The following is a 26045-nucleotide window of genomic DNA, read 5'->3' as shown; positions in this document are numbered from 1 at the left end:
TAATAACCTGTCAGCAACATCAACGCCTGATAAACTAGTAATAAATAGTAATCAAGGTTTGGTTGGGTTTTCATCGATAATTGATTAACTTCAGAGAAATTTTAAAAAGAATTTTAATTGAATGGTAGAAGGGCGAATGATCTACAAATAGCAAGTGAACCTGACAGTATAAACCTTGATTCAAACAGTAGTTAATGTCCTACTGCACACTAGCACACTTAGATCATCACTTGCAATTCTCCATTTTCTAAAGCCCTTCACCACATTAGCACAGCTATTGATCCCTTCATGCTACGAGTGTAATCCTCTGTTGCTACATGTAGTTAATGCCCTACTCAGGGCTGCCAACCTCTGACAGTAACAAAATGTATTTTTTTCAGTAACGTTTCATTGAAATATGAAAGAAAATGTTCAAATTAATCAGTAATCAACAGTACCGGTAAGACCATCGGTAACATCTTTCATATTTTCCATATGCATCAAACAAATCTTATCAGCATTTCTCATTATAAACTAGAAAACATCAAACATGTTTTCGGTTCTCCAGCCCCAGTAGGTTTGAATGCCAAAGATCGTTTTTCATTAGACTGGCTGTGTTTATAAGTAACAGTACTAACAGAGACACTGGGGCTGGCACGAATGAATACCTCAGATCAATCTTTACCGATCGTCTAATGAATACATTTAAACGTAGAATATAATAAAATGGAATTTGATGAATTTGAATTTTTTGCTCTATGAAGTAAAATTGATTTGGAATTGACATTTTTGCGAAATAAAATTTTATTGAATTTGCAATTCGTGCACATGGCTAATTTGCATATCAAGGTCATCTATCCGATTTGAGAAAAAGCTATTTTTCCCGAACCTTTTTCAAGGATTCAGAAGTGCAAACTTCCTCTGAAAAACCAAATTGACTAATGGTGTATCACAGGAATCGGTCTTGAAATACAATTTTGAATCTTAAAATCAATCATGAGTACTGATGACACCAAGATGGCCGCCAATTGCATCATAATTGGCTGATCAAAATACCTGTCTCAGGTATAAAAAATGCCTTTCCAAAGAATACCCATCAGCAATTGCAATGAGAAATTACAAACCGGTAAGAAGCTACAGGACTCAGAATTCGGCCCAAATTGACATTTTTGGGCTCTAAAAAGGTCATAGGACAGCCATCTTGGGTCCGATCGACCCAATTTTTGTTATGCTGATTGGCCCTGGGGGGGGGATTCAAATATATATACGAAAGATCAAGGTAATTGATCAAGGCGTCTTCAAAATTTCCCTCAAATAGTTCAATAACGTGTAAAAAGTGCTGATTTTGGCAAACAACAATGGCTGCCAGTCAGCCATCTTGATTCTGGGCCAGTTTTTTGGCTGGAGATGTGTCTAGGGTAGATACATGTGTAACCCAAATATCAAGACATTACATTGAAGCGTCTTCAAAACTTCCCAAAATAACTGGATTCTGTCTACGGACAAACGAACGGTTTGCTCCATTTGCATAGAAATAGGCTCAGTGTATGGCTGGCCTAAAAATCAAAACATCACTTCCCGAAGATGTTATTTATACATTATATTGTTTATTTCATCAACTAACAGTGGCAAGATAACGCAATAGCACCTCGTGTCTGCTATGTATGTACGCAGTCAGCATTCAGTGATGATAGTATGAACAGCACTCTCATACATCAGTGGCACGCGCGCGTGTTAGCCTCGCACATCAGACAAACTAATCAGCAAAGTTGCATGAAATCCATGTCAGAATTAAAGAAAACTGCCTTCTCGAAAGCGATTACCGTATATAAGCGACTAAACTTGTCGAACTGATCACTTCAGCACTGTGACTAGTAACAACAAATCATAGCGTGGTTTCCCATAATTACGTCAAAAGTGCTGGCAATTCCCAAAACATCCAATCAGAGTGTGGGTTTTCCATAGCAGTGCCATGCCGTCAATATGTGCCATAGTCTAGCCATAATCGTTCAAGGAATTCTGTCAATTCTCTACATCAAATGACGGAAATATTGGACAGCACAATAAACTTGATCTAACATTCAATCGTACAGATAAGTTGTATACTGTGAAAAGTGTAGACATTATGTTGTTACAGAGAAAACTGAATGGTAAGAAGTAAGAATTAGACTGACCTAGGAGACAACATGACGTCATTTGAACACTACGTGAACCGACCACAAAGAGTAAGAAATACTGAAAATCAGTAACAGTTGGCAGCTCTGTCTACCATACACTAGCACACCTGGCAGATCTTTACTTGCCATGAAATAAATTCTTAATGATTGAAAACCATTCATTAGGTATCAGGACGATTGCCCCGGACAGTTGCCCTCTGGAAAAACAAGTGTTCAAACGTTACTTACTTTTGTAATGATCGTCGTAAGATTTCAGATTCAGTTTCTCCTGTTTTTTCTTGATCAGTTCCATTTTACGTCGGATTTTCAGCAGATGAATTTTCTCCTTGTGTTTGTATTCCATGACATCTTTCACTAGATTTCCGTTGATCAGTTGAGCCCCGCTACGGAAAAAAAATCAATACACCACTATCAACCTATGCCGACATCCTCAGGACCCAGTTCTACATTTGCGAGTTCTATTTAAAGCCCTTATAGTGGTAAAAAATTAACAAACTTATACATCAGTCGACCTACATGAGATTGATGCTCGTTAATCGTTGTGTATCAATAGAAATAAACCCTCAGCTACCCACTACTAAATTGAACTTTACCATAAAGATAGACATGGTCTATATGGTTGTGAAACAGTACAAATACGTTGTCTGCTACCAAATTGACTTAACTTCACCATATAGATGATGACACTTTCTGTATCATTTTGTAGAACAAAAAAGTCTTATGTAACCCATTAGATTGAATTTTTACCCCATGAAGTGCTACCAGTGCCAATATCAATGTCCCCTTTTCCTAAAAACACGTAAAACAGCTCTCGTACTGACGGGTCGCAGAGGCCTGAAACTGGAACTAGGCTCCCGAATTTTCATGAATTGAATCGTATCGCATATTACCGATTAGCCAGTTTATTTTGTACACGCAAACCGATGACCACGTGTCGGAAATAGTTCGAACTGTATGCTCGTCTTTGTAACAGTATAAACACCAGACAGACGACATCCCATCCTATACTACCACTTGGTGGATCGGAGCATTTAAAATCATCAGGATTACCAGCAACTAAAACAAACGTGTATCATAAATGTAAATTTTACATTGAAAATTCACCCTAGCAGTGCCCTAACCAATGTGACTTGGTTGGGCTTATGAAAATATTTAGATACACTTATGCAACTAGAAGTAACGTGATTATTAAAATCAAATGTGACATGGGTCTCAGACTTGGAATACAGCAAACCAGTGAAGCAATAAACATGTAAATCTTAACATGTCTGCTGCAACAGTCATTCTTCCAGTTAATACTACAAGTAAGTAGGCCTATATGTTAGTACATGTAAAAGACAATGGGCTATTTCATACCCAGCTATAGTTCATAATTGAGGACAGTGTTATTCATTCCAATCACCAGACACCAGAGTGAAGTTATCAAAGTGAAGTTTGGAGATATAAACATAGTATCCTATAGTTAGCTGAGAACGTGTTAAGCATTGTAGATAAATAGGTTGTCCAATTCAAAATTGGTATATCTAGGGAATTTCTTACCATTCGCTGCCACAGAGTTACAAACTATTGTAAACAACTCCTGCAGTACGCAATAATCTATATGCAAGTTACGATAGTACAAACAACCAATCACCTGCAAGAAGAATCGAAAATGACACTGCAGATGAGACTGGTCCCAAAAGAAACAAGGGGTCAAGGGACACCATGCCCACTTGGAAAGTGGTTTCAAATGCTCAATCTTACAATTTGAATATTCAACGCCCCTTGGTGACCATACACAAAAAACCAATGACCTTGAAACTCACCACATGCAGAGAACATGTCAGCAGCTACAATTTCGCAATTAGTTGTGATAACAATATATGCCTCGGTACCAATACAATATGGAAATACTTAGTTATTCTACTATTCAACGGCCCTGGTGACCATATGCAAAACTCAATGACCTTTAAACTCACCACATTCATAGAACATGTCAGCAGCTACAATTTTGCAATTGGTTGTGATAACAATATATGCCTAGGTACCAAAATAATAAGGTTATACGAAGTTATTCTACTATTCAATGCCCCCGGGTGACCATATAGAAAAATTAATGACCTTGAAACTCACCACAATCATAAACCTTGTCATGAGCTACAACTTTGTAATTGATTGTGGTGACAAAATATGCATAGGTACGAAAATAATATGGAAATACTAAGTTATTGTATTATTCAACGCCCCCTGGTGGCCAAATGCAAAAACCAATGACCTTGAAACTCACCACAATCATAGACCATGTCATGAGCTACAACTTTGCAATTGATTGTGATAGCAAAATATGTTTAGGTTTCAATATTATGTGGAAAAACTTTTTTCCGCCTACGAATGAGTATTGATGACACCAAGATGGCCGCAAATTGCGTGATCATAGGCTGATCAAAAATGCCTGTCTCAAGTATTGAAGATCCCTTTCCATAGAATAGCCAACAAAAATTTCAATGAAAAATGGCAAACCAGTAGGAAACTACAGGACTCAAAATTAAGGACAAAATTGATATTTTTGGGCACAAAAAAGGTCACAGGACGGCCATCTTGAGTCCGAACGACCCAAATTTTCTTATGCTGATGGGCCCTTGGGGCATACAAATACCTACGTAAGATCAAGGTAATTGATCAAATCGTCTTCAAAATTTCCCTCGAAAACATGAAATATGTGTAAAAAGTGCTGATTTTGGCAAACAACAATGGCTGCCAGTTGGCAATCTTGAATCTGACAGGGCCAGTTTTTAGGCTGAAGATGTGTCTACGGTAGATAAAGGCAAATATCAAGACATTACATTGAAGCGTCTTCAAAACTTCACTAAATAACTGGATTCCGTCTACAGACGAACGGACGGACGGACGAAAAGTGAACGCAATAGCCCGCTGGGACTTAAAAACAGTACGTGTACTACCGGTATTCTAGTTGTGATCTGATTGAGGGTACAAAGACATATAAATATAATCTAGATTGTGTCAATGATTATGGCAATGATTTCTCATCACTATTTGAGGGAAGGATTTTTATGATTGTAGACAAAATGACCAAAGAAGGTCATTAAACGATTTTTCCCCCAACTGATCCCTGTACTGATATTCAACACTGGTCAACTTTAAACATTCTTGGAGAAAATTCTCACCAGCTAATGAATAAATTGACAGTTTGAATAGTCAATATCATATACGTACCAGCAGAAAAGCTCGCGCCAAAATGACAAAGTAATTGTACCCTAAGATTACATTCCAACTGAAAAACAAAATTCATGGAAAAAATGACTTATCAACCCACTCATAGCAATTCAAGCAGTTTCAAGGATTATTTTTCCCTCTAACAGGGAATAGACCAGAGAAGAACCTGGATTGACAAGACCAGTGACACATCTCTCAATGCATTCAGCTACTGCCCTTGCTCTAACACAGTTTCAAGTGATACACTTACACATGAAGCAATTTTGATCTTGGTTTCAAGAGTAAGTTTTGTCCGAACCACAGAATAATGAAACATCCGACCATGTATCCCAAACAGAAGATATTGATCCTCTGCAGCGCAGTTATAAATATGGCCGCCAACGTCACCCAGAACATGTGGAAGAACAATACAACCTTACAATAATCCAATATTGACCTGTAAAAAAATATGTAAAAATACTAATGAAGTCAAAAGAATATACAACACTGCTGGGTAAACGCAAAATAGCAGAATGTCTATTAAGCCTAACTCAGGTCGCATAAGATCCGACCTGATCATCGGGTAGTAAGGATCCCCTTACAAAAAATTCACACATGTTATGTGTGTGAATAACACACATTACATGTGTGAAAGACACAGAAAACACATGTGATTCCAGCTATCACACGTGTGATCTGTGTTGTGGAGCATATCACATGTGTGAATAACACATGATCACATGTGTGATTCTGAAATACATGTGTGATTGAGAAATACATGTGTGATTCACACATGTGATTGGCTCAACAACACAGATCACATGTGTTACCGCTAGGATCACACATGTCATTAGAATAACACGTGATTAACATCAGTTATTCCAATCTGCAACACAGTGTGAATATTTCGGATATGAACCATTCCCATGTTGGTTCCAAATTCTGAACATCTGCAGTTTTGACATAGAATCCATGTTGGAATAAGAATATTTCCATAACTGTACTCATTATTTCAACATTTTCAACACATGGTTAGATTTTATCTAACACTGGTGCCCCTACTGTGCAAAAACCAAGTACGAAAGTCTTTTTTCATCAGATGATTGATATTAGGGATATTGATTTATTGATTTAGTGTGTGTGGTATTTAAATGTTTTATAATTTTGTCTCATTCCAGATCATGTTCTGAATTGTAGATCGGGGGTTACCGCGGCCCAAATTAGAAAGAAGATTGGACAAATGCTGAAACAGTATAAATCGATGAATCAAATCAGTAACTATTTGAAAATAAAATTCCCATTAACATGTACACAAGTTAGTTATTACATTTGGTTGGTAATTTTGAAACTACATTTTGTTTTGCCACTATGTGGATCTCCTTTCAGGCAATGAGTTTTTAGGAAATTGTGAAGTATGGATGAAACATCACGTCCAATGAAAGAAGTGGTCAAATTTTGACCATTAAGAATGTGTATTTATACTTCTTCTGGAATACAGTCATGTGGAGCTGGAACAATGAGGATGACTGCAGATCACATGCGTTATAAATCACACATGAATGTGTTATATGACATGTGTGATTCACATTCAGGGCTGTATCACATGTGTGATTCACATGTGTAAAAATGGGACAAAATCACACGTGTGATTCACATACAAGATCACACGTGTGATAATGTCCCATTTTTACACATGTGAATCAGACGTGTTTTAAAAAAAATCACATGTGTGATTTTTTTGTAAGGGCGAATTGACAACTAGTCACCGTTTATTCAGTCGGGGAACATCTGGACATCAGTGTGTTCTCAAGATCATTAAAAACTGATCTTAGACCCGCTGGTCGTAAACCATTCAGCCATGTTCTATTTCTTATGAGGATCGGATCAGATTGGATTTCATGTGACTTGTTCTATTTCTAATACGACCGATTGTAAGGTTCTAACCAAAGAACAGCGATGTAAATATCACATGACTTCAGTGTTCAGTTCAAAATGATTGTGGATCTCAGTGACCTGAATGTAGCTAAAAAAGTGACAAAAAAGTGTTGGCCGAACCAGCGACTCGACTTCACGATGTGACAGTAGTGTTCTTATGATGGAATCACAGACGATCGGATCTTAGTGTGACAGGAGTTCAGCTTTATACACTGTTCTGTGGTGAAATCTCCACTAAGATTTTTAGAAATTTACTCCAGCAGCATAGGCGGGAAACTGTGAGCAGTGAAATTGTTAACGAGATAAAATTTAAAACAAATTAGGAGTTGAACATATCCATGAAACTGTAGTATAGAAAAGTATTTTCTCAAAGAACATACATTTTTGAAGTGAGGAAATCTTTGACCGGGTTTGGTTGGGTTTCGTCTATGTCACCGGTTAAAGGCGTGTTGTCGCCGCCACCATATTGGATCCACGAGGAACTATTCTCGATTCGGAATACCCTCCATTGTAGGCACGCGAACAGCAGTTGAAAGAAATCGGCTAAAATCGATAAATCAGAAAATCATTATGACTCATTAATTTATCTACATAATTCTATTATCTATAGGAAATAGGGCGTGTTTACGGTGCTGTGGCAAGTGACTTTCTGCTCCTGGTATTTCTGATTAGATAGAACAAAACCAAATTCTGGAATGAGGACTCTTTGATCGACTGATGAAGTCAAGGATTCCAATCATGACAAGCGACAGACAGTCCACTAGGTTTGCTTGCATGGATTCAGACAACAATACCAGATTTCTTCTCAGATTCAATTAAAATCTATCCAAAATTTCTCAATGTTTATGAATGATGGATGAAAATCGCTCTATATTTGAACCCAGAAGATCAATCCAAGTTCATCAAGAGACGTGATTTCCCTAATATTTCATGAGGGAGCCAAAAATCTAGATGAAAGTTTATTGAAAATGAACAAGATTCTGATTGAATTAGCCTAATAATACGTCCACCATCTCGCGGGATTGCTAGTGGTTGGGGTACTCATTTTGGTCGTGGTGAATGAATGAAATCGCTATTTCAAAAAGACGGATATTTCCGAGGTGCTTACCGATGATAAGAAATGCCGATGGTTGCTTCGTTTCGTCATAATCCGCTAAGTACAGCCACTGTTCCATTATTATACCTTTTGCCCTTTCGCCGAGTATCACCCAACTCGCCCATGGATATTCTGTAGACAGAAATAATCGTAACATTAAACATAATGAAAATTTAGTATCTAACACCGACACCGTCAGAGCTCAGAGATGACCCACAGTCTGAAACTCTGTAATTCACTGACATGATTCAAAATATCATTTAAACAGTGAACAACTAGGAAATATACAATACAGCAAGAAACTCTGTCAAGATAAGTACAATGAACCATTGGTTGTAATGCTCTCAGAAGGACTTCAGAAAGAAACTGAGTCGTGGTGAACTATCAATTGTGAGGTACAGAGCTCATAACTGATTGAACTGTTGAGCTGGGCAGCAGAAAAAACTCTTTTTTAGGAATCATTATGGGCTACAGACATCTAAAGTAACCGTCAATATTGTTGGATAGAAAACTCAAAGAAGCACCACAGAAAGAAACCTTGTCACAGTTGTGATTCAAAGAATAGAACAGTGAAGAGCTCAAGGAACCTTCAATTATTGGAGAAATTTTGTCACTGTCAGGATTGAACGCATCAAAGAGCTCAGAGACCCATTAATTGTTCAGCGGGGAGCTCAGCAAAAGAACCACAGACAAGTCTGTCACTGTTAGGATTAAAAGCACAAACGCTTTCACAAAGAACACAGGAATGAGAGTAGTCTTTCATTGGTGGATTGAAAATGATCGAATCACGAGCATAAATTTTCATAAAGATCTTCAAGTGGCAATTGCACTAAGTTATTTAGAACATTCTGAATTTAGTCTGTTCCAATTAGAACATAACAAATGCTCACACTAGTGGGAAGTGTTCTGTTCTAAATTGGTCCATTCCATTTTAGAACAGATTAGCTAAAATTTTCAAACAGCTAATACTCACGTAAACAGAGTCGCGGCAACAATCCTAGACAGTTTGAATATTGTACGATGATAACAAGAATAAGGAATACAATATAAACTGCCCACAGTCGAGCGCACGTACGACGTTTAACGACCAAAAATATTCCTAAAATGATCGCGTAGATAACCGCATAAACGTCACTGCGTATGACGATATTAACAGAGATCATTATTAAGCACGTCTGCAACAGAAAAACATTTGAAAACATTTTGATAATTAATCTTTGCAGAATCTTCCGATGTACGTATATTCGACACAAAATCATCAATTTGATGAACTGGGGTCCAGGGACACCTACCCACTTGGTGAAATAATGAAACAACAAGACAATTGATGAAGTGACTTCAAAATTTCCCTTGAAAACTTCAGTAAAGGACCATGGGTTCAGTAGGATCGACTGAATACAATTTACTTTTGAGCACAAAACTCGATTTGTTCTGGGAAGGTGTAGATTATCTTTGCAATATTACATATAATGCTATCATGGCAAAGTCACAACACCAGCATAAGTAAGGAGGTTCAACTATGATGATATATACGTGATGATAAGTTTTCCCCATGACTCACTAGCACAAGGCACTAAGTCCCGAGTGGGCTAAAAAGGAAATACAGGGCCGGATATGCTATTTTGTGTCCCCCAAATAATTTATAGTTGGTTAATTTGGCTCACTACATACCTCAAGTCCAAACTTATAGAAGAAATAATTTGCTAAGAATTTGAGGCACGAAGTGAAATCCTTGTCAGCATCTTCTCTGCGAGTATCCGGGAAGATGATACCTTCACGTGGCTGAGGAATATCAGGATCAGTTGATTGTTGTTTTTGATGAAGTTTGATAATTCTCTCGAACCCAAGAACGAGCACCAGAATAACCAGCGACTGTATGTATGAGAAACAAAATTCACTCATGAACATATCAGGACAATTTTTATCATCCCTTCAACCTGATTATAATATTCTCATGGCTCTCCCACATTCCTCCTTCACATGGATTTGAACCTAATGGCATCATTAAGCTCTACTGCACTCACAAGGATTTGAACCTGACAACATCATCAGACTCTGGCATATTCTTCCATCACAGGGATTATATATAACCTGCTAAAATCACAAGTCAGCCACTTCTATGGTGGTAGGGATACGAAACTGGCGACTAAATACTCGTAAAATATTCCTTGGCACGTTGGTCAGCATATAAAATCAGTGCCAATGAAAGCAACAGTAAAGCCCAACGCACATAATGCACGGAAACACAGAAACAAACATGTTTGATCTTGAAAACCATGTTCCTCATAAATAAATACGACACAGGGAAACAAGTTTCTTTCTCCTGTTTCTACGTTTCCCAGTGTCATGGGTGTTGGGCTTTAGTATGCTTAGTTAAAAAGATATTGTACTTACGCAGAGGTATGGAGCGATAGGTCTCAATTTGTCCGTTTTTTTCAGTCCGACCCAAATAGCATTGTCAACGGTTTGATTAAATGGATAGTCAGTACGATTCTATAAAACAAGGAATTGAAGTATCTGTGATGAAGCAAAAACCACTTAGGGCTTACTCTTGATTATAGGATTTTTCATTATTTTTATACTTACAGTACAGTTTGATTTCCAGAAGTTATTTGGCACCAAATCAATTTGATAAATCATCTTCGCTAGAATGAGCACTGATGCCCAAAGCATACAAAAAACTGACATTAGCGGTCGCAGAGATTTGAATGGTATCAGTACCAGTAACATCAGCAATAATATCATATTTACAGCCGTGACCTGCCGATGAAAAAAAACATAGACATAATGTCTATAATGTCATAGACTTATGAAGGAAGTTAAAAGAGTCAACTAAAGAAACATGCAAATGAGAAGGACGGATAACTAACCTCTGTTACCGCCACCATCAGAATCGTAAATGCTACGATTTTGAATATATGTAATTCACAGATTCTCCATATAATCCATGACACAAGGGACCAAATACGTGAACTGTGCCCGACAACGAATTTGACGAATTTCTCCGCGTCTTGAGTGAAAGCTGAAACAATGGCGGAGAAAAAATACAAGATTCAATACATCAGCTTGTTCTGAAGACTCCTATCACACCAAAGAGATCAATTTCTACGGTCAAAACTAAAATAATTTGTTAGAACTGAGAAATACAGAATTCAGCTATGGCTGCAAGGTGGCTATTCATCTTTTCTATTGTTGATGGAAATTACCGCACAAGCCTGATAGTATTGAGGGCAAAAAGGTTAAACCCACCAACATACAATTGAAAACATGACGTTTTGGACTCTCACTTGATGATGGTCTCTAGAGAGATTCCGAAATGCTGAATCTTTGTGATTTCAATTCTTGTCAGATAAATGTATATATTATTTGTTTGGCTTTACATCACTTGGATCTTGGTTTCCCAAGACTAACCCAATTGGATTATTCATTTAACTTCACGCCTCTGAAGTGTTGCCCGCACACTCTAAGCTGCCAGCAGGAGTGGGTTTTAACCATTTTATCTATCGTCTGAGTTTGGCTTTTCTATTATCATTGGTATTGATTGCGGTGGGAAATAGAATTTACACCAAAATACCGACTTGAAATCTAGGTACATAATCCGTAGGCCCATCAGACGACGGAATGAACAACACTCATAACAACTATTTCATCAAAAACTGCATTATTGTAAACTAGTTCGATGGGGAATAAATTTCCGTTGGGCCGGTTTAAATATAGTCAATGTCACCCCTTGAGTCAACTTCAGGGTCAACGACACCGCCATATATGAAAATACATATATAGGACCACAAACAAAATATTACAAAAGAGATATTTGTAGAAAATCAATACATCTATATAAGATTTCCCATTCAGAATATGATGCAAAAACATAAAATAAAGATTTCAGACATTTTCATGCGACTAGAAACATCTTTATCAAAAACCACGTAAATTCATAGGATTCTGAAAGAAAAAAAATCGAAGGAAGAAGATTATACTCAGGTGCCATTCATATATCATAGAACCATGCGTCTGCAAATGAATTACATTTATGATAATATTCATAGTCATAATATGCATGTTTTACATAAGGTAATTTGAAAGAATTGAGTTTTCGCCTTTATCACGAAGAATAATTCGATATTTTATGCTCTAGTGAGGAATTAGGGACGACGCATAAAGTATGTACGCTTGGGTATGTTTATCCCCCTTCCTGAATGTACGTTCTCAGTACATTTTTAATAACCCAACTTTTGTACATACTTTTATGGATGACCCCCTGTAAAACAGAAATTTTCAGGATACACGGTTTAGAGAAGGAAAAATTCACCAGCATTCATCAGGGGTCCGACGACGATAACGGTATCGATGAAGTGAAAGATTGAGAGTGGGGAATTTCCAGGATAACAAATAGGTATAGGAGATATTTGTAAAAATCGCATAGTGTTAATCACGTAAAATTGTTTTTGATGCACTAAGTACGTACTATACGCATTAATCCCCCCCCCCTTAGAAAAGTGTGTACACTTAGAGCTCACCCTTCCCCTCTCCCAGTACATTTTCGTATGGCTTTTCAAGACCCCCTATCCCTTACAGGCATACATACTTTAGGCAGGGCCCCTTGTGTAATAACTACTAGGTATTAAATGTGAGGTCATCCGTCTTTGGAATGAAGATCATGCAATTGGAACGGACTGCATCCTTGGAACATTCAGTTTTGTATATTTTTTTTCTTCAGCCCTTATTCCTCCGTATTTTTAGAATAATGGCCTATCCTCCTATGCAGGCTTTTGAACTTGATGGCATCATGGGACGTTAGCCACCATGATCACACAAACATTTTTGGCCGGTGTATGCAGGTGCCGATTGGGCCTGTGCCAATTTGGCCGTGACTAAATTTGGCCCGATCAAAAAAGCGCCGGTCCAGGCCCCAGCCAAATTTTAGCACGGGTCAAATCAATGCATGTGAATTAAAACTCTACATCGTGCTGGAAGTGACTCACTTCTCTTTGTTTAGTATCGAGTGAGTTATTGACGAGTGAATGCACTCGCTCATTAGGCACGGGCCAAATTTGACGCGGGAATGAACTGGGTCAAATCGCCGCCATGTGATCGTGGCTTTTATCTCATTCCTCCCTTGAACAGATTAAAATAGGAATATTCAAACCTAACTCTGCCACACATTCCTACCTTGCCTAGGTTTTAACCTGGTGGTATCATGAGACACTGCCTTGTTCGTCTCTAACAACAATTTCCGACCAAAGAGGAAGGTGACAGAATCTGGTGGCATCATCAAGTTGAAATCTTTGCAATGCCGGAGCAAGAGATATCCTAAACCAAGGATGTCCAAGGATGCCGAGAGGTGCGCGGCTATACGCATTTTGCAGCAAATGAAAACACTGGATGCAAAATTTGGCTTGCATCATGAAGAGATAAGAATTATCAAAACATTTACATTAAGCAAATTTAACATTCATTTTTATTTGAATGGTATTGAAGACTTTGAAATGATAAACTTGCATCAATTTCAAAAACACAAATGTAACACTGATGTCAAACGTTATTGGGTAATTTGCAAATTCTCTATTTCCGGGCAATCTCTCGGGAGGCACATCAAAACTGGGTCCAGAGTAAAATTCTACACACAACTGTGAAAAAAGCAATGACCGGATCATTCAACAGCCATTGGATATTAGATTTGACACTTTAAGACCGAAAGGTGTAGCGCATTCTCAATCACAACTGCGTTGAAAGAGGCCCACGGATAAAATAGATGATTTGATGAGTCACATTTGGTTTCTGCCTAATTAAGAGAATGCGTTCACAAGGAGAGGCCTATGGTAGATCACTCACTCATAACTAAAAGCTATCAAAATAATGTTGTGGTAAGCATGGCCAGTCACTTCCAGAACAAGTTAGATTCACACTTAATGCTTTGAGGAATAATCTAATTAATGCTAAATTGAGGCACGGGCCTGGTCTGACGTTTTCGGTAGGGCCAAATTTGGCTTAATCTGTTCAGGCCTACACATGTGATCCTGATGTCAGATATATTACCAGTCTAACCCCATCATAATTCTATAATCAATCTAACAACTCAAAACCAGTCTTAAGATTTTAAGACCACTTTTGACTCTTTAAGTCATGACAACTAGGCTTCAATCATATCAAAGTTGCAAGGACCTAAATCTAAGACCAATATAGTTCTGCAGCAAATAATCAAACAACTTAAGGCCATGTCAGTAGGATCAAAGGCCATTTTTACTCCGATCTAAGTCATGATTGTGCATCCAAACCTGAGCATGCAAGTTTAATTTTTAGCCAAAAATTCAGACCCAGGATTTCAAAAATGGTTTGAAACATCAGTCTACATTTATGCATACCACAAGAAGTGGAAATGCCCTTCAGCAGTAAAAAGGATAAATCTCACACCCTACACTTCACTGCACCATAAACAAGTTTACACTTGAACATTTTACATAAATTGTAAAAATTTTCATTGATAAAACAGTTCCTTATCCGCATTGAAAATAATGATTGATTTTTCTATCAGAATGATTAGTTGATGTTTTTACAGTCAAGCTTGATTAACATAAGTTGCATAAGTATATTTGACGTAAAAAAATTTTCTAATAGCCGAAAAAGGTAGGAAAATTGCTGATGAACCCTAACTTGACTGCATTATCCAGGATAAAGCAATAAGTTAATGATTGTTTTAACCTAAGACCACAATTCTTCAGAAATTTAAACCAATTTTCATAAAAACTGATAAAAAAGTTTATCGAGAAACTTGGCTCATTTCAAACATTATGAGTCATCAGTTAAATTCCATTCTTCAGCTTAAGTAATCGAAAATGAACAAACTTTGAAACTTTTAAGTTGAATCAACCTCACAACTGCGCGTTGAACTTAGTTCTCAGGATCCAGTTCCACGGGCACAAATAAAATTCAAATGAAGATACGAAATAATTCAAAATGAAGTTGAGAGCTGAACTTTAACTGACATATGCGGAACCGAGTCACAGTAACGGGAACGCGAGATAAATTCCACTAGAAATTAGAGTCGACTGACCAAAATGAAACAACGCACTTCTAGCTAAAATGAAATCAAATTACTTGTTTTCACAACTATTGAATTGCCTCCTCTGTAGTGCAAGCCGAAGTGTCAGGGTGTGAGGTTAGATATTTTACCAGCTCATCAGATTACGATTGTAGGTATCTTACCGGTTGATATAACACTATTGGTTCTTAATCGATGATCTGCAAATTTCAATCAGTTTACAACACGTAAAAATTCTAAAATGTCCCAAAATTATTCATTCATATGAGCTCTGCGCATAGGTACATAGGCAATGCTACCTAACTCCAGGGTCAACCTGCATTACTCTTGAGCAATTACCTGCTTTAACCCATCAGTACCCTATTCTGGGAGGTGTAGGATGAAGACTCGACAGTGCCACCATCTATGCGGAAATGTTTAATAACTAGTACGTTGCAGATGATCCAGTTGAACAACTATGCAACAATATAGACAGCATCGCCATCTATATGGTAAAGTCTAATCTAGGTTGTTGCACACATTACATTTTGTACTATTACTTAATACACTTGCCATCTATATGGTACGGGTAAATTTCATACTAGAGAGTAGCAGATGGTGTGCCCTAAACTTGTCATTGTTTTATTTGTCAGCAGTTCCCAAGGGGTGAAAGTGTTGACAACAGAATGTAATATATCATACTCAGACGTCACAAATCTGGGTTTGATTGGGGGTAAAAATACTCGGGGTAAGATTGCCTATTCGTCAACCGAGCTCTATACAACATTTATCATACAAAAGTATAAATGCAATTCTATAATCATAGGTTTTTCATTAAAGAAAGATTAACATATTTTGTGCGCTACTAATCAAAATGATTTAACCGAAAAACATCTGGATCCAGTTCTTGGTTGTTGATTGAGATTTAGCTGGAACCAATTTTGACTACCAAATGACCGAATTATTTTGCACCAAGGTTAGTAAACGAATTCAATCGGATTTGACATTCACAATACGTGGAGCTCAATCATTCAGCAAAGGCTAAATTCCAGGCCAAAAATTTCTTAAGAGGGTATTGAACCAGCAGAATTTCAGCCGGATGGTATAAAGAGGACTGTCACATTCCTCCCTCACAAGGTATTGAACCTGATGGCATCATGAGACTGCCACACTTCCCTTTGCAAGAATTAGACCCAGATGGCCAAGAACCAACCAGATTTCAAACTAAGGTTAAGCCATACAAGTGCAATCAGGTCTAAATCCCCGCAAGGGAGAATGGACTAACCAAATGATACTGAATCGTATCTTATCTGGTGCAATAACAGAAACTGGGTCCAGATACATTAAGGCTTTAAGATCTCATTTGAGCAGAATTACAGTAGCTTCTTTAATATATATGGGGGCTATACGTATATGAAGTCTATTATGATTTTACCCCTCATGCGAACGAGACTGCTTAATGAAGATTTCCAACTTATCGCTGAAATTAAAACCATTCAAACACAAATTGCAGTGATCAATTCAAAAGTGTTCAAATAATGCACACTAAAGCCTGCTTAAATCCGGATCATTTGATGTTGGTATAAATATGCAGCCTGAATCACCACCTCCTTTCAGCCATCAGACATACACCATACATGTAAAATCTGAAGTCTTAATGATCTTTTTTTTTTAAAGTGGTGTTTGTGTGTGTGTGTTAATAAAATGTTAAATGTCAGTTGTTTGAAGTTCATTTTCAATAAAGAATATCCCAGGTGAGGTACCAAACACAAGCAGAAGAGGATGAATAACTGACAGAATAGTGGTGATGTATAGGATGTCAGAAGGGGTTGTCCAGGCTGCATAAGACCAATGAAATTAATCCATTCAAGAGAAATCTGCATAAAACATCACATTATACATACATATATGTATAGGTAGACGATAAATAATGTTCATTCGATCAAACTGATCCAGATTAACGGTAAGTAGGATTTACTGTATATAGGTATTTCGATCAGCTAAACTATAAGCTCAAAACTATACAACATTCGGATTCTTAGTTTAAGAATTATTGTACTTGGATTGAATTAGTGCAAATGAGTTGACACAAAACTTGATTGAGTCAGAGTTAACTGTCAACTGTGGAGCTGGCTCAAGGTTCCACTTCCACAGTTGTGAGTTAAAATCTGACCCAGAGCTCCTATTGTTTGGTACAAATAAGTTGGTGTTTACCGTTACTGAAATAAAAGTTAACAATTTTCTAAAAACATTAATGAAATCAATTAACCTTCATAATTTCTAAAACTCCTTAGAGACATGTTCCTTGTCTGACCAAAGTCAACTGGCACTTACGTTCAGTCCGACATCCAGTCAAACTCAATATGGCTACTCCTTAAACAGTTTTATCAGCCATGATTGACATCATATAGATATCAGCCACAGTTGAAAGGATTAACTGAATAAATGGATAGGCCCAGAGGCCTGGTTTCAGTACAAAAAGGACTAATTCCTTAATCGATTTACGTAAACTGAATTGATGGAAATCAAATCATTTTAATAGTCACACGTTTTTGTGAAATATTGGTCCAGAATGATATCTAGAACCCCATATTCCAGGGAAATGGATGATCAACTTACTTGTATCAGCTCTTGTAGATTCCGTAAGGGCACTAGACGTGCGGTCCCTTCCTTCCAATCCTTCCCCATTTCCATCAGAATTCTCACTAGCAATCATAAAACAAAATACTTTGAGTACAATTACCAGGCTTATTGTCCATTGCCAGCTGCAGGCTTTATCATTTATTGGACAATGAAGTACCACCACACCACCAGATAGCATGACTAACACTCGATTTTCCACAACAAAATGTATTTGTAAATAACAAAGTCCTAAGTTTTCAATCAATTTTGAACGCAATTTTAGGCTTGTTTGTTCGAGAAACCATGCACTCTTACGAGAAATTTTTGGAGACCTACTAGGCCTATCAGACCTACGTATTTGCTTATTGAGTCCATTAGAGTTTAATTGGTTTTTCACATGTAATTTTTCTATTCTATCTTCAATTAAAAGTTGTGATCAAAATACACTTGTGAGAATGTCTTATCTTTATCTGCGGTCTCTTCTTAGAATATCAACAGTTCCAACTTTGGCATGTGTCTAATTGCAGGGTGGGGCGGGGGGGGGGGTTAAGGACGAATTAGAGTTTTTCTAATGGACACAACTATTGAAATTTGCTCCCTTAATCTAAACATTTAAATTTGGACCTTGTCCTGCAAAATTGACTTACCCTCCCGGTCGGTATTTCAGCGAGCTGATTTTCATGAACGACTGATGGAAATAGTTGACTTGTAAAATAACAATGATTATAAAAGCGGTTGGAGCGAGTAGTTTCTGGAATAAGGCACCGGTGTCGTACTTTTCTAATCCGATATCACGAATTCTACAAAACAAATACTGATTTCTGTTATCCGCCATTAACCCTTTCAGTGCACCTACACCACAGTGCGGTGTATAAATCAGTGATTGATTTTCCCTAGTACACTGCACTACGGTGTATTGATGTAATTAGTTTTTATCTCTATTGAAAGATGGCAGCACCTGTCAAAAATAGTGAAATATTAGTAACTAACGATACACCGCCCTGCGGTGTAGATGCACTATAGTGGTAATCCCGTTATCCAACACACTAGGGTGGAATTTTTCAAAATTTTCAAATCATCTCCAGCACTTTAGGGTATTAATTAGTCAGTACTGAAAGGGTTAAGCAGCCCACACAAAAGAGAATAGGCCTATCATGTACACATTTTGCGATGCGCAAAGTGATGCAAAAATTATCAAACATGATAGATATTCGGCGAACAGGAAAATACGCTGAAAAAAACACCCACATACAAGCCGAATTAGATGCAGCACGCTTCGCTTATGATGCAATTTTTGGCTTGTGTGCAATAGCCTTAAATCAAGAGATTGAACTAGTTCATTTTCAACCGTAAATCATATTCCATTTAGTCACATTTGTCACCTCAGCCCAACCAATGAAGTGCAGGGCGAGATCGGAGAATAGATGAATTAAGTTGGCTCAATTAAGTTGGCTAATATGAAAAGTACATAACAATTGAATTTGCTGAGTTCTCTCAAATCATCTAAAAGACCAAGAAATTCAAAATATGACTTACGATTCATTAGACATGCCTGTATTGTGCCAGTAATTCTGGAAGTCGGTAAACTGGTATGTGTATATCATACACAGAACGATCATCGAGAATATGATCACTAACCACCAGAAAACTAATAACTGAAAGCGCCACCAACGATAGTACACCTAAAATTCAGAATAAGAGTTACAAATCTAAGGTAACAGATTAAATTTTGATGAACTTTCTAGCCTTGCCCCTTTCCTTATTTCATAGATCTCATCGCATATCGTTTTTTAGCTTTTTGGGGAATTATCGAGTGGATCGAAAAAAGAACCTGAAGCCAAGTTTCTACAATGGACTCATTTCTAGAAGACATGAAAACCAAGTACAAGTGTAAGTATACCAAATCACCCTTAGATGTCGTTGAATTTCATGATTTGGTATTCTCAGAGTTAGCCAAATTGAAATGGTATTGCAAAAATGTTGAAAATCCTACTATAAATCCAATGGAAAAGACAAAATATTCTGTAAGATGTGAATATATTTCTCAGCAACAGCTTCAGTAAGCCTGATAATGGCTATTGGATAATTGTCGAAATGCTGCTGAAAAATATATTCAAATCTAACAGAAAATTTCATCTTTTTGATTGGATTTATCATAGGATTTTCTATGTATGTGTTTGTCTTACATCTTGACCTAGCCCAATAAGATATGTGTGAAAACCAAAGCAGGACCTTACCCTATTATTGATTTTGAAGACAAGTAAAGGGGTGATGCATTGTATGTAACTATGATTTAAACCATCTATGAACTCGATTTGAACAAAAAACATATTGATACTAACTGTGAACAAGTTTAGGAAACTATTCAATTTGACTAAAAACATGACTAGATCACAACAAATACCCCTGGGGCCAGTTTCATTGATGGGTTTTAATTTGATCCAAGGGGTTAATTTTATGGTCTAGATTAATGGCGAGTAGTTGAAAAAACCCATGGGGTTAAGGTTAGAATTGGTCTATATTAACCAGCCACTGAGATTGAACATGGTAGAGGAATTTCATCTCCATAGAGCGCCCATCAAAAATCTACATCATACAAACCTGGAAAGTGATGCAGAAATACAGGAAGAATCCCATATAAATGATTCGGTAAGCGACAACATCTTGAAGTGACATCATCAAAAACATTGCGACGCAAACAAATATCCAATATTTAGTTAACATTTCCCAACCAATCGCTCCTGTTGTAAAAATGAGAAAAATAATAGCATTATAAGCGTGTTCTCATTTTCAATAAGCAATGATCAATATTTCTTAACGTTGATTTAAAGTTAGATTTGAAATTCCTGTTGATTGAAAATTAACTGATTTTGACTACATAAAACTGACTGTTAGTCATCGGGTGCATGCCATTGCCTATCAATTGGGTTAAAGTTAAAACTAGTCTAAAACCGAGCAAGATTGAATCCATCATCCTCCCTCAGCTGAGATTTGAACGGGATGGCATCAAGACTGAGTCTGCTTGATTAGCCCTATTGTGCTTATAATACCTAAGCCGCATGAAATAGTGTGGTGCCAATCAGATTGCTCTTTGTATAATTGCCGAGGTAAATTCATGGATAACTATTAATAGAACAGCCCAGGCTAACAAAAACATTATTTCTGATTGGCTTATAGTGACATCATTGCCAAAATGCGCACTCAGGGTCATCAGGTAGGGCTTCATGCCATGAAAGAATCTTGAAGCCCTTAAGTTCAAATACCTGCCAAGAGAGAATGGACTTTTACATGGACATTTAAATTCAGGAATGGAGTAGGGTTTTAGTGCGTACAAGAGAGAATGGTGACCGTGACAGCAATCAACACACCACAACGAATTCATGCAATTTACCAAAGACAAATCAACTGACATCAAACCTGTTACAAAAATAATGTTATACTGACATCTTATAGATGATGAACAAATACATTTATGCAATTCATGCCCGAAGATTTTCTCATGCAAATTTTGATAGAAACAAAAATATAATGTGACCATCAATGCATTAGAATCTGTTCGAAAAAATGTGGTTTTTATGTTTTTTTTTCAACGATTTACATTATTGAGTTATATGTCAGGTTTACTTGGTAGACAAACCTTGTTAGTGTGAGCAAGATGGCATTACAAGTCTGCTAGGCCCAGTGACCTCAGCCACACACATGATTTAACTCAGGTCAAATGGCCCAGATCAGTCCCTGAGTCAAATTTGGCCCATGCTTGATTAGAGAATCTGCGCTCAGGGCACAGGCCAAATTTTACCCGTCAAAAATGCTCATGTGATTGCGACTTTAAGTCCAAAAGTGGTACATGTGGAAATACTTGCATATTTCAGCCCCACTGAGAAATTTACCCCATAGTACTGACAGTTATGGCATAAGCTTTTGCTTAGCGAAAGTCACTGCAGTTTTCTACAGTATGATTTCAGGTAAAAAAATGTATTAACTAAAAGTTACAATTGACAATTAGTGCAGGGCACTACAAGGGATGAGAGATTGATGAGGGACCATAGACATACTGTTAGGAACTTACAATTAGGCCCAGTTAGCCAGAACTTAGTCAATTTCGAAACATTTGCAGTCAAATTTAAACTCTAGACTCAAACTGTGTCAGATTTGTGCCAAAAGAAATAACTGGTTTGATACATAGTCTATAAACCAGCCCCAGTCATTGTATGTCTATGAAATTTTGGGTAAAATTTACAAAAATTTATACCCTAAGGAAGGGATGGACCATGAAAATGACAATAATCCATGCATCAGTGACTTAAACAAAATCAAATCAAGAAAAATTGATTGTTTCTAAACCATTCAATAAACAAATCAAGTGATCGTCAATTGAAACCCTTCCCCAGGGCAATACGTTATAAATCGACCCCAGAAATGCATTCACCCCAAAAATTATTTCAAGTACTGATAGTGATTTTCCTAAATATCAAACACCAACCACATGTGATTAACCAAACATTATGATGATTTTAACCAGCCCCACATAAAACATGGAACCAAAGAAGGGTGAAATATTCATTGTTCATATGTTAGAAAGAATGGTGTATCTTACAGCAATATTAAAGTGAATTTACTATAAATGTATATTAAATCTCATGAATTAAAGACGCAATTCTTAGAAAATCAATTTAAGGCCAAAAAAAGATGCCTTGTTTCTCATGATTTTGAAATCCCGCCCGCATCGGAAAAATCATCGGCAAATTAGCGATAAAAATAAAGTCCGCCCTCCTGCATCATAGCTCGAAAATAAATGTGTTTTTTATTTAAAAAAACTAAAATCCGCCCGCCCGCATTGATATAATGAGCATATTGTCATTTTTTTATCATTTTATTTCTCTATGAACATATCGAGAAAAGTTGATCGTTTAAATATCATCGGCACCACTGGTGACCCATATCAAGGTCGGAGTCGGTTACCGTAGGTTTGATTTCTGGCGTGATTCTCATTTCGAAGCGATTTCTCTTTCATTTTTCATGCAAATCGGGTGCTAAAAATTAAAAAACTACCTCCTGGATCTGAAGAGAATATGTCAGAGGGATATTTTTATTGTTGTAATAAAAATAAAAGACACCTCCCGCATCTCCAAAACGAATTCAAACAGTTCTTTTTATTTCTACCTTTTTTTAGAGAAGTACATAAAAATAAAAACCATCCGCCCTCGTCATGGTGAAAAACGAAAGTATGATGAGAAACAAGGCATCTTTTTTGGCCTAAATCAGATAAAATATATAAAAAATTGCTTTTCCTCTATTGCTTAATTGGTTCCGCGTAAAACGCCAAAATCAATCTCTTGAGGAATCATGAATTGACTTGTGTTGAGGTTTCAGGGATGCATTTAACTGTAAGTTATCGTACATTAGTAAATTCACTTTAAGCATTGCGCACACAACAAGAAAAATATCGAAACAAAATACAGATTTTGAGTCAATGCCTTTCGTAATTTAGTCCGTAGTTCATCTGCTATAGCTGATACTTTTCACATGTGACCATAAACTGTATTCCGCCGAAAGGTCTCTTGTATGGAGCAACGTACACCGATTTTGTTTCTGTATCATGTTTCATGTTTATTTCATGCAGTGTGCGCTAGGCCTTCGCTGTGGGTTTTAAGTTTGTTATAATCATTATCATATTAGATATTTCATATATGACAGTAAGATGCAGTAAAGAAGGAAAAAGCCCGCTGTATTGATTTTGTGGTGGTCAGAGATCGATAAATGTACCGTACAGTTTTTTACCTATTTTTACAAGTTTAGGATTATCAACTGATCTTGTTTCTTCACCTGGTAAATATGACATATGACATGCGAGGTAAATATATTGACATGATTAGTATACAATGCTCAACAATAGCTTAAAAATTCCTCTGTACTTTCTTCGACACTGGAATTTACACATAAAAAGGACTGGGATCTGACTCCAGAGTCATGACTTAAGTCTGAGGAACAAAGACCCAGGTCCACAGTTTTGAGAAATCCTTGGCTATAGTACATTCATCATTAAAATCAGCCCTTTGCAATGATTTTCTTCAAATTGAACTCAGAACTATGAAAATGGATTCATGTCTGCAGCCTTACACCCTGGTACATCAAAGGTGAGAAAGATAACATAATATTCTGAACGGCGAGCTTAACCAGGGGGAGGGGATCTCAAGGAGTCTAAATATCTCACTATTACATACACCGGGTTGGTTCGACAACATTTTCTCAATGGAAACAATTTTGACAAAAATTCAATAACTCTTAATTTTCATTCTTGGCACAAAATGACTGTTAAAAGAAGGCAATCAAGGTGCAGTATTCTCCCTAAGAATTTCTAACGAGCTGGCCCACAGGTATCATTTCACATTTCCACCCGTCCCCAGTAAGTTCTATGTCATTTTTTGCTGCCCTTCAACATGAATCAATATGTTCTATGCACCAAAAATAAAATAATCCTTTGTCTTAAATTTTGCCTCAAATTAAAAATTAATGGGTTGATGGGAACAGGAGTTGGCTGATCGTTCCATAAGTTATAAGCAAATTTTTTGGGGGTCCAGCCATACCCCGTAATAAGCCCATAGCACACTTTTTATTCATTAACAAAAAGATTTTTTACCAACGGCAGCTTTTTAATCAACTACAATCACCATCTGTTGCCCACACACTAGAAGGTTTTTTGAGAGTTGCGCCTCTAGAGTATTCTAATCGTTTATTTGAGATCGTTTTTCTGAACTGCCGTGATTTTTATCACAGCGCTAATTGACTATTCATTATGGGATTAGAAGCAACCTAGGCATACTTGGCGACTGATGGCAATTTGCATCCCCAAGTATGCTAGATATTGGGTGAACTGTCAACGGCGACTATCTGTCCACCGACAAAAACTGCCAGTTGTCGCACATCTCACCAAAAGATGTGGTAGCAGATATTTTTGCTTCCGAAGCAAATCGTCCAGATATAGTCCCTAGTGTGTTGCAAGTTTACCAAAAAATTACCACTGGTGCCCTTGGGATATATACCACCCCTACCAAATACCACTTCTCTCAAATGCCAGCAGAGAATGGAGAATACCGCATCAAGGCATTAGTTTTTCATTATAAACACATAAAGCCAAACGCGACTCATTTCACACACGATTCTCGCTTTAAGTTATTCTACTTGAATATTTCTATCAAACGATTGCAGATTAACTTAGTTCCAATATTCAACCTTTCAGCATTTCCAAAAAGACCTGCCCATGAACAGGGGCACCGGAAAGTGGCAAACATTGGTCCTACCACAGAAAGGTTTCCAAGCTGGGGCCCTTCCACAGAAATTTCTTTTGCAATGCATTCTAACCGCTTCTAAACTTACTAAGGTCCTCTGATTCATCACTACAGTCATGCTAATTTATGTAACAAGACGTACATTTGCCAGTTTAAGGCACAGGAAATCAGAAAATAACACACATACATGAAAGGCCTCAGGGAATTTTATTTTCCATTTTAAAAATTTGGACTTCTGACCGTTAAATTCAAAAAAACATTTCAAGTACGCATGTCCGCCTGGTTTAATTTGGATCTAAGTTAATCCAATTTAAAAGAAGGATTAAGAATTATCGTTATTGTCAATACAGGATGAAGTATCGAGACTTACTTAAACTACGTCTGAAGCGTTTTGTCCCACCGGCAGGAGGTGGATCATCGGAGACGACTGTTAATAACGGTACACCCGCCTGTTGTACGGCTAATTCGTGTTTATTATGTTTATCTTGCATGTTCTGTCGTAGATTCAACCAAATGAACAACGTGAAACCAATCTGAAATTCCCAATGATGAAAAGTTAACTTCTCAATTTCTTAATTGATGCATGTAAGTAAAATAGTAAAACTAGCATACTCTGTTTTTCAGAAAGAGTGGGACCTAGATTATTTGCACAAGTAAGAAATACTGATACCATTAACAGACAAATTTTCTTATTTTATAAGAGAGAGGATGACGTATGGCAGGGTCCTTTATGT

The 26045-nt window shown here is 37.2% G+C and overlaps 1 protein-coding gene across 8 annotated transcripts in view; it reads right to left on the bottom strand.

Annotated features, from left to right (window-relative positions):
* Positions 1-26045, bottom strand: part of LOC141902736 (piezo-type mechanosensitive ion channel component 1-like) — a 107693-nt gene that overhangs the window by 27092 nt on the left and 54556 nt on the right. For 5 of the 8 annotated variants that reach the window (XM_074790591.1, XM_074790593.1, XM_074790594.1 and 2 more), the window contains 19 exons: positions 25682-25844; positions 23804-23848; positions 20624-20763; positions 19559-19704; positions 18670-18822; positions 18020-18105; positions 16836-16880; positions 11250-11401; positions 10966-11139; positions 10774-10872; positions 10051-10251; positions 9353-9554; positions 8392-8511; positions 7664-7826; positions 5620-5805; positions 5370-5427; positions 3696-3789; positions 3047-3212; positions 2385-2539 (listed from right to left, as the gene is read on the bottom strand). In XM_074790591.1, the coding sequence (XP_074646692.1) occupies positions 2385-2539; positions 3047-3212; positions 3696-3789; positions 5370-5427; positions 5620-5805; positions 7664-7826; positions 8392-8511; positions 9353-9554; positions 10051-10251; positions 10774-10872; positions 10966-11139; positions 11250-11401; positions 16836-16880; positions 18020-18105; positions 18670-18822; positions 19559-19704; positions 20624-20763; positions 23804-23848; positions 25682-25844 (2548 nt within the window). Of the gene's footprint in view, positions 1-2384; positions 2540-3046; positions 3213-3695; positions 3790-5369; positions 5428-5619; positions 5806-7663; positions 7827-8391; positions 8512-9352; positions 9555-10050; positions 10252-10773; positions 10873-10965; positions 11140-11249; positions 11402-15585; positions 15622-16835; positions 16881-18019; positions 18106-18669; positions 18823-19558; positions 19705-20623; positions 20764-23803; positions 23849-25681; positions 25845-26045 lie in introns of all 8 variants that reach the window. The other 3 variants (XM_074790592.1, XM_074790596.1, XM_074790598.1) reach the window with 3 other exon arrangements.

Source organism: Tubulanus polymorphus, chromosome 3 (assembly GCF_964204645.1).
Source record: "Tubulanus polymorphus chromosome 3, tnTubPoly1.2, whole genome shotgun sequence".
In the NCBI taxonomy this organism is placed as follows: Eukaryota; Metazoa; Nemertea; class Palaeonemertea; order Tubulaniformes; family Tubulanidae; genus Tubulanus; species Tubulanus polymorphus.
This window is presented reverse-complemented; position numbering and strand designations above follow the sequence as displayed.